Below are 14,506 nucleotides of genomic sequence, written 5' to 3' on the forward strand. Positions count from 1 at the left end.
GTGCGGTAGGTCAGCCAGTCTCCATTGGCACGGAGCTGGCAGAGGATACTTCCCCTTACTTCACTGCTGAGTGGGGCCTGATGTGTAGTAGGTGCTTGGTAAAAATCTGTCAAAGAAGAAATGTGCTCCTGGGTAGTAGTTTTAATGAGGAACTGCTTACTTGAAGCTAACAGCCTCAGTTACTAGGGATAATGTTGATGCAGTTTTTAAAAATAACCAATTAAAGTCTCAGAGTAGTTGCTGTTTCTTCTGAAAATGAGACACTTGTCTCAGACACAGATAAAACAGCATGGTGATTACATGAGGGAAAAGGCCGTGGGGGAGGTCACAGAGGCTAAACAGGATAAATTGTGATGGAAGAAGACTTGATTTGGGGCAATGAACACACAATACAGTATACAGATAATGTGTTATATAATTGTATACCTGGAAACTATGTAACTTTACTAACCATTGTCACCCTAATAAATTCAATTAAGAAATGAAAATGAGACGCTTGGATTAGCTGACTTCTAAGTTCCCTTCCAGACTGACGACAGACTGTGTTGTTACTGTTTCTGCTCTACTTGCCAATGCCTAGCACCAGCACCACATGATTAAATTTGCACTCCTCCAGGGATAGAAAACCTTGCCATCCCTCTTACACAGTACTGCATACTGGAGAATTAGCTTTTTGTCCTTTGCTAATTAAATAAGTTCTTTATGTGCTTAGAATTAGATAGAATATAAAATGAACAGATTGAATCTCTTTCCTCTAACTCATATTTGTTTCTAGGTCTTGGTGCCCAGACCGTACTGTTTTTCAAGCAAGAAAGTACATTGCAGATTCTTTGGAGGAGAAGTACACAGAACCAGTTATCTTAAATCTGGAGAAAACTTGGGAAGAAAGTGACACACGAACACCTCTGATATGTTTTCTGTCCATGGGATCTGATCCCACAATTCAAATTGATGCATTGGCCAAGAAACTGAAGCTAGGTATGATCAGCACTCTATGAAATTTAGCAAAACCTCCACATTTTCCTCAACTTTTACCTTTTATAACTTTATAACTGATTGGAAATATATCCATAAAAATGAGTTAGAAAAAATAGAAGACTCTTTCTTCTTTCCCTTTTCAGATCTAGAGTGAGGTTAGGAAAGAGATATCTTTGTGCAGAGAAGAACAAACTTAATATGCTTTGTTTAAGTTATAAGCAGATGAGCATACTACATGAGTAATAGATTAGCAAGAATGAATATAACAAAGCAAATTTTATGGTCATTTCTATATAAAATTACAACAAAGTCTATTTTGTTGCAATGTTAAAAAGCTATAACCACTGTAATGCGTAGTAATTGAGGATTCACTTATTCATGTTTTCATTCAATTACGTTTAGTTCAGGCACTGTGATAGTTGTGAGGAGTCCAGAGATGAGTACAACACAGCTGGGAAGACAGACATGTAAACACTTCACTGAAAATCATGTGACGGCTGCTGTAACAGAGTTACATGGACGTGTCCAATTACAGGATCCAGAGCTACTCAGACTGCGTGGGTAGCAGTCACACTGTGTGATATGGAGATCACACTGATGACATTTTGAGAAGGATCTAAGAAAATAAATAAAATTTCATTAGGCAGGGATGGTGGGAAATGGAAGGAAAGTTATTCCAGGGTGGGGAGACAGAGCGAGGAGTTATAAACACTTAAGTTGTGAGAGCACTGACTGGGTCAGCAGAGCCAAAGGATAGGGATCTGCATGATGCAGAGCCCATCTTGACAGGATTGAGCCATCATCTTCTTGTAGGAAGGCTGTTGGCCTGCTGTTCTTCCTCTGAAAACTTGGGTCTTGTTGGAACATCCATTGGGATCTTCCAGGTTCAGATCTCTGTAAGCATAACTTGCCAGGTTGATTCATTCATATCTTTATAAAGATCATAAAGTGATTAATTATGAATCACTAACCCTACCCTGTGAAATAAAACTTACATTGAATTTATTATTTAGTTAATATAAGCATGATACAAAATCAATTCAAGTGTTCACCATATGTCCCTCTGCACTAAGAAGTTACTGTAAATCATTAGCTAATGGTAGCGTGATCTATGTTTGCTCCCACTTTTCTTATCTTGACTTTGCTCTGTTCATTGTCACCACACCATTCTATGTTTTATATAGGCTCATGTTTAAATTGTTTTTTTTGGCAATTGCTCATGGTTAAGTCTCATTAACCACCTTGAAAATGGGCTGTTTTGCTCTGGAATGTACTTTAGCATGCCAGTCATCTGCGCTGGTCTAAGGGTGGTGCCTCTCTCACAGCCTGTACCTTGCAAATCTGTCTCAGATCTAGTCTTCTGTGGGTCTTTGTCCAGCTGCTTCTGTGCTCCATTTTGCTCTGCATATAGATTTCTTTATTTCTACCTTGCCACAACCCATCTCCATGTGACAATTCATGGCCTCTGGTGGCTTGTGGGCTGACATGTTTAGTAAGTTCAGTACTCCCAGGGAAATTCCCTTTACTCTCTTAATCCCAAATCCAAATAGCCAGGGAAGAAATTCATCCGTTTTGCTTTGGTCTCGTGCTCCTTTTTGGGCCAGTCAGTGGACTGTTGCTGTGGCAATAGGTTCATAGCAGAAATTGCATATATGGAGCCAGAGGAGCAGTGAGCATTTCTTAGAAAGGCATATTTTTCCTAGAAGAAGAACACGTTCAACTAGTTACCATTTCAAATATTAATAGTGCTTCTGTCTTGGACAAGGGTTTAAAATAGAATTAAATTCAAGATCTTCTTTGGGAGAAATTTTAACTATGAAATTAAATAAATATATGAAAGGCCAGAATTGTATCACCTTTAGTGTTATTACATGTTATCATACTGCTTTGCTTGGCAATTTGGTGATTTCCATTTCCATTGCTCCTAATTTGTTTTTCCAACAATCATTCAAGCTTCTATTGGATACTTTGTCAGGAGACTAAAACAAAGTAGATTTGATTTTGATACTGAAGAACTCATTGAAGTTATAAAGAACTATTCCCTAAATCATTTTTAGGTATGTTAGAAAGTCACATGCTATCACTGCTTTGGGTTAAAATTCCCAAAATAGCTGTGGCAATGAAACAATTAGGTAGACAGAATGCCACATTAATCTAGTTTCGACTAGAAATATTCTATTTGGATAATTGGATAACTGATAATCATAGAATGCTCAAGGTAAATGGGGCTCTGGCAGTCTTCACATCCAGCTGCATACCTTACTTTACAGCTGGGGAAACTAAGGTCTCAGTGCAAGAAGGCCGGAGAGCTGGCTGGTGACAGATCTGATTCAGGACTTGCTGGAAAACTTCACTTTAGTGCTCTCTGCCTTTATTGGACGAATTAACCAGTTACCTAACAGCATCTTGAAGGATTGGACCAATCAAATAAGTTTCTGTAGGAAAAGAAGAGAAGGAAACCTCACAGTGGATACTGTCTGGTGCCTGTCAGGCCCTGCAGTGAGAGATTTGGAGCAGATAAATTCTGCACGAAAGCACTGGGTGCATGCGCAAGGGCAGAAAACACATGGATTTAGCATGAGAACTCTACCAGGATTCTGGGTGGGGAAGGGTGGGGTACCAGAGGAAGGGCAGGTTTGAAAACAGAATCCAAACACAAATAAAAGAGAACAAATGAAACTCAGACTCACAAATACACAAATAATAAGTGAGAATGATGTACACAGATAAAAAATGTAAATAACAAGAGAATGATGTATAATTATGGTAATAAACTTTAACATCTCATTAAAATTAATTTGTGAAATACAAATTTACAAAATTATCTCAGGAAAGGTAGAAAAATCTGAATAGGCTAATTATGAAAATGAAGAGAAATGAGAAGTTTTGAAATTATTACTTCAGCAAAGGCTCTGAGTTTGGATGGTATTTTTTGATAAGTCTTTCAAAACTTTCACATGCTGTATTCCATTCTAGAACATGGTAAAATAAGGTATATTTTCCTTTTTATTTTAACGGAGTAGCACCATTCTGATATCAAAAACAGACCGACCTAGTAACTGCATAAAAGAAAGAAAAAGAAAGAATCAAATTATAGATATAAATATAAGGATCTTAGCTAAAATGCAAGCAAGAAGAATTCAATGTAAAATTAGAAAAAAAACAACATGCAAAAATTAATAATGTATCCTGACCAAGTAGAAATGCATAGTTGAAATAAGAAAGGTATGATAATAAAAAATCTTACCACAACAATAAGTAAAAGGCTTTCCCTTAAGCTATCATATTATTACCTTGATAGATGCTAAAAAAGCATTGTATAAAAAGTTAATATTTGTATCTGGCTGTTAAAAAGCATAAATAGAAAAATATTTTGTTAACATGGTGATGAATGTGTACTTCAGACGTCACACCATACTCGGTGATGACCGACTGGAGATGTGCACATTGACGTCGGGAAGAAGGTAGAGATGTCTGTTACCACCACTAGTAGTTAGCGTTGTTGTGGAAGATATAGCTAATGTCTTGTAAGAGTAATAAATAAAAGAGGTAACTGTGGGAGAGTAGGGGCAAACATCATCCTTATTCTCAGATAGTGTAATTGTCTAACTAAAAAAATGAATCAGCTGAAAAACTATTAGACTCAACAGGATAGTTCAGGAAGGTGGCTGGTCACAAAATAAATATGTTAAAAAATCAATGGAGCATCGTATAAAATAAAATGTAAAAATCCCATTCAGTATAGCAATAAAAGTAAAACTGAGCAACAATTTTTAAAATAGCCATTAGAAGAAAACTATAAAACTTTCTTATAGACGTAAAAGTGGGTTAAAGTAATGGAGAGTTAAACCACATTCTCAGGATAAAGATTCAATATTATAAAGATGTCAATAGTCCCTAAATTAATCTATAAATTGAATGGAAGTCTAATTGAAATTCCAACAGTATTTTTTCCTAATGGCATAAGAGTGGGATCTTAGATCATCTAGAACAATAAAAGGACAAGAATAGCCCAGAGAGCTTGAAAGGGAAAAAGAATAATGGGGAGTGAACACCACCAGGTTCTTAAAACTATCAAATTGAGATAATTTAATCAGTATGAGGATGGCTCAGAGTGGATAAACAAATCAACACAGCAAAATTAAAGGCCCCAAATTAGATTCTAGTGTATATATTAGTTTAGTCTATGATAAGATTCACATTTCAAATCAGTGGAGGATAAATGAATTAAATAAATAATGTTGAAGTAGTGGAAAAAAGTAAGAGTTTTACCTCGCATTAAACTCCAAAGTAAAGTTCCACATTGATTAAGGTTTTTTATGGCTTAAATTAAGCTATAGAAAATAAAAAGAGTATATTGAATAGTTCAGTAGTATTGCAGTGTCTGAGATTTCCTTGATCATAATACCAGAGTCCAAAATGAGAGGGACAAGATAGATAATTTGGATAAAGTTTTAAGACTGCTTTCTCAATGTCAGAAGCACCGTAAGTTAAAGCACAACTGAGGATAAGAGTTGGTTAGGAATCGCAGCGTTCCGTCGCGGCCGGGGATACCAGCAGTCCCTTTGCATATATCATGAAACCTCGTTAAAATGGTTTGCGTGCTTTGTTCCAAGTATCCTACCTGGAAGGGGATGTAATATGTAAGAATTTTTCCTAGGAAAAAACTGGAAAACTATTAGACTTGACAGAAATAAGAAATAAGTTGAAATAATACTGAGAGGTACACATCAAGATATATAAGCAAGGATGTTTAATTTAATCTAATGCTATTTTTAATATTAAAAATTGGAAATGTCTCAAATGTACAAAAGGGTCATGGCTGAATGAACAGCATAAAGGAACTGTATCGCCATTAAAAACTGCTTTCCAGTAGTATTTAATGGCAGTAAAATGCTCACAATATACTGGCCGTAAGAAGTAGAGACATAAAATAGCATGTATGTTATTTTATATGTATAGATGTAATGTGTGATATGTATATATTTAGTACACACATACATAGATCAGCATAGTTATTCAAATGCCAGATAAGTTTCAGAAATAAAAATTTTCCAGCTTTTAGTATTCCACATATTCTATAATACACTGCAGAGAAGAGTATTAATATTCATAAGATAGTGATAAATCAAAGACTGTAAATAGCCCCATGTCCATTCAGGTCAGTTTTTGCCACTAAAATAATTTTATGGCAAAATTTTCAGTTTTCAGAGTGCTTTGAATTTTGAAATGAGGGTAAGGGATTGTGGATTGTGCATATTAAAAAAGATTAGAATGAAGGCCTCTAGGGAGGGATATTGGTGATTTTAATTTTTTCTTTATACTCTACTATATTCTCCAAAGCTCTCACTATGACTATATATTGCTTAATTAGAAATAGGTTTGTTTTTTTTTAAAGAAAGGAAAAGTAAAAGAGACACAAGCCTAATTTTGGAATGAAAGAGAAAGGCAGGGGAAATATTAACTAAAGTCTCTCAAATACAAGCAACCAAAAAATAAAAAATACAACCCAACCCCAGACCGTGAAAGAGTAATTATGCACGTTCCCTGCAGCAACCCTCCTGCAGAGCCCTCTGCTTGGTTGTCTCTGAGAATCCCCTTTGTGGTGTTAGTTTGCTGATCTCAGAGAAGACACTTTTGGCTTGTTGATTCTCTGTGGTTTTTGTAGTGAGTGCAGGGGTAGAGGGGTGATGGGGAGTCACTGTCAATGAGTATGAGGTTTCTTTGGGGCTGAGGAAAATGTTCTGAGATCAGATAATAGTGATTGTTCTACAACTTTATGAATATACTAAAACCATAATTCAACTTGCATACTTTAATGTGATACGTGAATTATACATCGATGTTTTTAAAAGATTTTATTATTTATTTATTTTTAGAGAGAGGGGAAAGGAGAGAGAAAGAGAAGGAGAGAAACATCAATGTGTGTTTGCCTCTCACATAACCCCCACTGGGGACCTGGCCCAAAACCCAGGCATGTGCCCTGACTGGGAATCGAACCAGTGACCCTTTGATTCGCAGGCCAGCACTCAGTCCACTGAGCCACACTAGCCAGGGCTATATATCAATTTTAAGAGTTTAAGAAAATAACTTTTGAGCAGCTGCTGAGGGCCATACACTGTCTGGGTGCTGATCTAAGCCCTTTCTCTCCTGGATCTGATATTCTAGTGTGGCGGCAAAGCAGACAATAGTTGATAAGCAAGTGAGTATATACCATACTAAGAAAACTATGTAACATGGGAAGAAAGAAGGTGGGTAAGGGGCAGAGTGATGGGGCGGGGAGTGATGTTTTAGATAGGATGGTGAGGGAAGGCCTGGTTGAGGGGGTGAGGAAGACCCAACATGTGAAGCAAGTGAGTCAATGCCTCTGACAAAGAAACACATTTCAGGCAGAGGGAACATGAAGAGGCCAGTGCAGCAGGAGAAAAATGAATGAATGAGGGGTAGAGTGGTGAGGTAAGAAAAGGGGTGTGTGTGTGTGTGTGTAGAGTGTGACTGCAGGTGGGGGTTGATTGTGTAGGGCCTTAGAGGCTGTAGGTAAGAACTCTGGATTGGGTTTTGGATTTTACTCTGAATGAAATGGGAATCCATCAGAGAGTTCTGAGCAGAGGATGGACATAATCTGATTTAGAGCTTGTCAGAATCCTTCTGTAGGCAGTGGGATGAAAAGCTATTAGGGAATAACAGTGGGAGTGAGGCCCCCAGTTAGGTGGCTATTGCAAAAATCCAGGCCAAAGGTGACAGTCACTTGGACCAGGGGAACAGAAGTAGAGATGTGGGAAAGCGGTCAGATTCTCTCTTAAATCTTTTCTCAACCCCAAACCTGGAGATCAGTAGAAGAAACTCAGGCCACTTGGACAAAAATGGGTTCTTTTTAGAAGGTGTATTATTTCCAAGTTGACGGAGAGGAGATAGATCTTGGCTTACATTCACGTGTTTCTACTTTTTGTCCAAATCAGCCTTTCCCTGTTGACCCACAGGGCACTTGTGTGGTCTTCCAACGTAAGAAGTGTTCAGTATTTCTTGGTACCATCCAGAGGCTCCTCCCACCCAAGGCCCACCTCCCATTTCTTCTCCTTTCTTTTCTTTTCTTTTTTAAAATGTACTTTACTGATTATGCTATTGCAGTTTTCCCAATTTTACCCTTTTGCCCATTCCACCAGTTACCCACTCAACCCCACCACAATACCCCCTTAGTTCATGTCCATGGGTCATACGTGTAAGTTCTTTGGCTACTCCATTTCCTATACTGTTCTTAGCATCCACATATCTATTCTGTACCTATGGATTTTTACTTTTTAATACCTGTACCTTTTCTCCCATTCTCTCCCTTCAACTTCCCAGCTGATAATCCTTCAAATGATTGCCATACCTATGATTCTGTTTCTGTTCTGTTTGTTTGCTTAGTTTATTTTTCCTTTTTTAGAGTCAGTTGTTAATAGTTGTGAATTTATTGCCATTTTAATGTTCATAGTTTTGATCTTTTTCTTACACAAGTCTCTTTAACATATCATGTAATAATGGCTTGGTAAAGCGCTTCCCAGATAAGGTCAAGTTCAAGGAGTTCATCATCACCACGCCTTTATTATATGAAATGTAAAAGGGACTTATCTAAGAAAAAGAAGATAAAAAAGATGAACAGTGAAAGGACAGCAAACTCACAGTTGTTAACAACCACACCTAAACTAAAAGCAAACGAAGTGGACAGCTAGACAGGAGTGGAGCCACAGAAATGAAGATCATATGGAGGGTTAGCAACAGGGGAGTGGGAGGAGGAGAAGGGGGGAGAAGGTACAGAGAATAAGTAGCATAGATGGTGGGGAGAAAATAGACAGGGGGAGGGCAAGAATAGTGTGGGGAATGTAGAAGCTAAAGAACTTGTGACACATGGACATGAACTAAAGGGGGGTGGGATGTGTGGGGAGGGGTATGCAGGGTAGAGGGGAATGAAGGGGGGAAAATGGGACAACTGTAATGGCATAATCAATAAAATACATTTCTTCTCCTTTTATAGGCTGTGTGTGGATTCTTCTCAGATACCTGTGGAAACAGTGCCTGGTTCCACTGAAGCAGGAGAGATCATGGGCCTTGTGGGGGGTGTCTAGCTTTGTTCAGTAGCCTTGGCCTATGGCAATTCCTGATTCTCCAAGCAGTGCTCTCTTGGGCGCCCATTGCAAAGTTTTCCCCTGGGGCCCTGGATCCCTCATGTTGCACCTACAGGCCCTAATGGAATCTCTGGCCATTAACCACACGGTGTTATTTAAATGGTATATCCTGAAAACTTCTTCTCTGGTTCCCTCCCCATCCATTGAATTTTTCCAGTCTCTTGTAGCGTCACTGCCCAACCACAGCAGCCCGTTTTTCTGAGGAGTCAGACTCTGCCAGCCGAGTAGGGCAGACCATATGCTGCTTCACGACGTCTCCGCTGGCCTCCTTTTCCCCATGCCGAGATCATGCCTCCCAAACTGAAGAAAATCTGGGTCCACAAAGGCGTGTTTAAAAGTTAATTCCCAGTTCGAATTTCACAAGCGCGATTCATAGATTTCTTCAATTTAGTGAATTCCAATGGCAGGACACGAATGTGGTTCTCTGCCTGGGACATCAAATGTACTTATGAGCCTAAGTGGTGTATTCTCCCCTAAATTATAATCACACTTCTGATCAGCAAGTGACCTCCACTTTCTCTTTGCTCTCACTTCTGAGGTGGAGATGTAACCTGAATGTGGCCCACATTGGGCTGAGCTGCCTGAAGTTCCATCTCAGAAAATGGACAAACATGCAAACAAAACCAAAACAGACAGAAGCACTGCAAGTCTGACATCCTAAAAGAATAAAAATTCAGTTAAATCTTTCCTGAAGTATCTGTAAAACACCACGGAGGTTTCTCATCAAAACATATAGCAAAATGTAAAAATACTCCTTCCCTCTGATTATCTATAATATCATAGCTGATATTATAGATATAATACCTCTACCACCATCAGTCTTCCTTCTTGTTATCCCCAAAGACCCCAAAACTTGTGCCTTTTGTCTGGTTTTCCTTGCTTTTCCCTCTCCTGGTGGTTCCTCCAGTTACTGCTCCGCTAATTTCTCTCATCAACACGACCCAAGGCCAGACCTGTTTCAGTAATAACAGCTCCTTCCTAGGGAGAGTATGACCATTCAGAAATTAATGTTTTGTCCCAGTCCTGTTATAAAATTTATGTTTTAACATAATGAACTTTCTCCTGTATTACAGAGTGCAGAACCATCTCAATGGGGCAAGGACAAGAAGTACATGCTCGAAAGCTGATTCAGATGTCAATGCAGCAGGTATCAAGCAAGGAACAAACACTCGAATGCAACATTCTCTCTCTTGTCCCCCTAGCCAGCAGGCCTGTCTAGGACTGCCACAGTGATGGGGCAGCACTCTGCCTGTGGTGCTTGGTGATTCTTCCTACTTTTCTTTATGTGTATATAGTCAACCTTTGTTTGATTATCTCATGCTAGTTCGCTTCAGACATCCTCACAAAAAGCTTGTTTCATTTTCTATAGTATATGCTCCATTTTATTTTCATTATCTTAAAAGATTTTTTATCTAGTTAGTTTTAGAGAGGAGAAGGGAAAGAGAAAGACAAGGAGAGAAACATCAACATGAGAGAGGAAGGAACATTGATCAGTTGCTGCTCATACACACCTCAGCTGGGGACCAAACCTGCAACCCAGGCCTCTACTCTGACTGGGAATCGAACCAGCCACCTTTCACTTTGTGGGACAATGCCCAAGCAACTAAGCCACACTGGTCAGGGCATGTTTTCACTAATTTTTTTTGACAGTTTGTCATACACACTTTCCAGTTCCTAAGGATGTAGCTATTACCAGTCTTAGAATTTCACGATTAGTATTAATAGATAATGCTAAGAAAGTGAGAGATTGAAACAGTTAAATTTCAGTTTTTGGTTAAAATTATACTGTTATTTTTTTCATTAATGGATAGTTTGGGCCAAATAAGATATATTTGAGGATGGCATGTTTAAATATTGTTAATGGTTTTTATTGGAAATTGCATACCAGATAGGTTGTTGAAAAACGTTTTCCGTCACACCTAATAAATGCACAGGACATTAATTTTCTAGAAATGCTTGGTAGATAGCAATTTCAGCTGTAATAAGAAATTGCACAATTTATGAAAATAAGATAAGATCTTGGTTTGTTTTTAAGCTTTTTATCTCATAATGTTTGTAGCAACTTTAGCACGGTTTAACCCGGGAATTAATGACTACAGAGTGTTAATAGGCTAAAACTCTGCTTGGGTCATCAAATTTTTCCCCTGGTCATTAATTCTCAGGTACTCTAAGCCATAATTTTTATCACTTAATCAAATTCAAAATATATTGTATTCCATGTATATATATCAAAGCAATTACATATAATTGTTTTTACTCACACGGAATGATTCACTTACTTGAGTGACTTGACAGTTGCACTTCGAGCCCTAAATAATTTCTTCTCGTAAAAACAAGTGAGAAACTTTTTAGAAAGTGCATTTACATTTACCACCTTTGAAATACTAGCTTTTACAACTTTTATGTGCTATTTCTCAAGGTGGGATAAGTACTGATAATAATAGCATTATTGGGGGGGAAAAGTGACCCAGTGTAGTAGCCACGTTGCCACTTGAGGACTGGATGTAGGGTAAAGCTGGTACTGCGGAATGCAGAGCGGGGAACCAGAAGTTAACTGGGTCCATGAAGGCATAAACTACCTGTAAAGTCCATCTTCCCCGGACATCTCAGTTGTCTAGACCAACACAAACTCTTTGCTGTTTAAGCCAGTCTGTATTGCATTTTCTCTTACATTAGAAAGTGTAATACACAAACCTTACCATGTCTTTATTGTGCTCCATATTTTGTAGCTGTATTTAATCTGATCTTGTTATGTAAGGGGGGCAAAATTTTGTCTGGGTAGTAAACCATTTTCTCACATAGGAGTGATGGTTATGTGAATTATATTGTTAAAGATAGTTTTTTATCAGGTATTTAGATAGTTACTTAATAAGTTTTGTGTTTTCAGGAATTATGGGAAGAGTGATAACAAAAAATTAGATTTAGTATTTATGGTAGCAAATATCACAAAATTCACTGAATACAACTTTCATGAGAGGATAGTGCCTCTCTTTGTGACTGTGGTTTAGGGGTAAGTCAGTTCCCAGTTTCTGTAGGAAGAACAATTTAAGTTACAAATTCCAAAATCCCCATTCCCACCATTAGATGGTGCACACACTGTACTTATACAAGTTTGACTGTAGTTTCAGTTTCTGTTCCCTGCTGGGTGGCAGAGTCCAATCACTCTGAGCCACTTGATTCCAAGTGAACAGCTTTGTCAGTAGCAGAAGAAATTATTGTTTTGACATACAGTAATTTTATTAAAAATATAGACTCAAAAGAGTTTTCCTATGCCCTAAGCAAAGGTTTAAAAACAACTTATTTGTATATTTTGTTCTTACTATAATCATACCAAAAAAGTTACAAGAAATTAATATGAAATCGTTTTGGAATGCAGGGTGGCTGGGTATTACTGCAAAATTGTCACCTTGGCCTGGAGTTCATGGAAGAATTGTTAGAGACAATAATTACCACCGAAGCCAATGATGATTCTTTCCGAGTGTGGATAACCACTGAGCCCCACGATCGATTTCCAATTACATTGCTCCAGGTTTGTTATTAGGAGATAAGTGTGTTTTTCTTGAGAATTATACAAATAAAGATAGTGTAATTGGCATTATTGAAGGATGGAAACACAACAGGCTTTTTGGTCCAGTAGAGTTGGCACTGCAAAATCGTTTCCTCTAATCACTGAGAACTGTTCTTCCACAGAAGAGTTCTGAGACTTGGTACTAATTTATTGGGTTTCAGCTCTGATCAGTGTCACATTTTATGTACCATCAGTTTATTATTGTCTGACATATTGTAATTTCTGTTTATCCTTTACAGTAATTTATAGAAACAAAATTACCATTTGCTTTTTATGACAGACTTCTCTCAAATTCACTAATGAGCCACCCCAAGGCATACGTGCAGGTTTGAAAAGAACATTTGCAGGAATTAATCAAGACCTCCTGGATGTCAGTAATTTACCCATGTGGAAGCCAATGCTTTACACAGTGGCATTTCTACACTCCACCGTGCAGGTAATGTCTGCAGCAGTTGCACACTTTGGGGATGCTCACGTTGTTGTGTGGCCTTTCATAAGGGTGTTTTCTGCACTGTGTCCCCTCACCCTGCCCTTTTCCCCTTCCTGACACTTTTTCCCACCTGCCAAAAATATATTTGTTTATGTACTCATCATCTTTTCCCACCCTTCCATTAGAGTATAAGCCTCTTGAGGGCAAAGACTTTGTCCTTTTGTAACTGCTGAATCTTCCTATCATAGCAGCAGCTGGGGCATTGCCAGAGCTCCATAAATATTTGTGGGATGAACAAATGGATTATCTAGGTAGGAGCTTGGTTTCCAAAGTGCCTATGATGGCCAGGAATCTAGTGTGCACCATCTCATGTAATACTAAGAACCACATTTCAAGGTAGGATTATCACTATTTTAAAAATGAGGAAATTGAGATTCAAAGTGGTTAAGTTCACTTTGTAGTCAGTAGACCAAGGAGTCAAGTCCTGCATTGGCTACCTCAAATGCAAGTTTTGACCCTATTTCCCACTAGCGAGAGTGGTGGTGGTGTTGGATGGAGGAGTCACATCGGTTATCTGTTGTTTCCAGGTTGTTGGCTATTTACTTTTACCATATACTTAAATTTGATAATTTTATGGCTACCCAGCAACTTGTCTGTGGAATTTTTTCATTCTGTCATTTCAGTTAGTATATTCTTTATTTCTGACTGCTTTCTTTTTGTAATGTTGTTGAGGGTTTCACTAAGTTCATTGAGTATCCTTATAACCAGTGTTTTGAATTCTGCCTCTAGTAGATTCAACAGTAGAGAGGATGAAGCCAAGAATTGAATCAGCAATCTGGAATATAAGGAACAAAAAAAAACAACCATTCAGAACAACAACAAGGAAAAACAATCCAAAAAACTTAGGATAGTGTAAGGAGCCTCTAGAAAAACTTCAAGCATACCAAAATTGGCATCATAGAGGTGCCAGAAGAAGATGAGAGATAGCAAAAAATTGAAAACCTATGTGAAACAATAATGACAGAAAACATCCCTAACCTGGTGAAGGAAATAGACATACAAGTCCAAGAAGCACAGAGAGTCCCAAACAAGGTGAACCCAAAGAGGCCCACAATAAGACACATCATAATTAAAATGCCAAAAGTTAAAGACAAAGAGAGAATCTTAAAAGTAGAAAGAGAACAGCAGCTAGTTACCTACAAGAGAGCTCCCATAAGACAGCTGATTTCTTAAAAGAAACTTTGCAGGCTACAAGAGATTGGCAAGGAATATTCAAAGCAATGAAAAGCAAGAACCTATAGCCAAAATTATTCTATCTAGCAAAGCTATCATTTAGAATTGAAGGACATATAAAGAGCTTCCCAG

At 38.1% G+C, this 14,506-nt stretch overlaps 1 protein-coding gene across 1 annotated transcript in view; it reads left to right on the forward strand.

The window, feature by feature from the left end:
• DNAH8 (dynein axonemal heavy chain 8) overlaps window positions 1-14,506 on the forward strand; it is a 303,075-nt gene that overhangs the window by 236,966 nt on the left and 51,603 nt on the right. Inside the window, exons 79-82 of the mRNA XM_037051914.1 lie at window positions 776-978; window positions 10,217-10,290; window positions 12,520-12,672; window positions 12,992-13,147. Coding sequence (XP_036907809.1) covers window positions 776-978; window positions 10,217-10,290; window positions 12,520-12,672; window positions 12,992-13,147 — 586 coding nt within the window. The remainder of the gene's footprint in view (window positions 1-775; window positions 979-10,216; window positions 10,291-12,519; window positions 12,673-12,991; window positions 13,148-14,506) is intronic.

The sequence above is a fragment of the Sturnira hondurensis genome, unplaced genomic scaffold (assembly GCF_014824575.4).
Source record: "Sturnira hondurensis isolate 20B ecotype Veracruz unplaced genomic scaffold, ASM1482457v3 Scaffold0000880, whole genome shotgun sequence".
NCBI classification, from domain to species: domain Eukaryota; kingdom Metazoa; phylum Chordata; class Mammalia; order Chiroptera; family Phyllostomidae; genus Sturnira; species Sturnira hondurensis.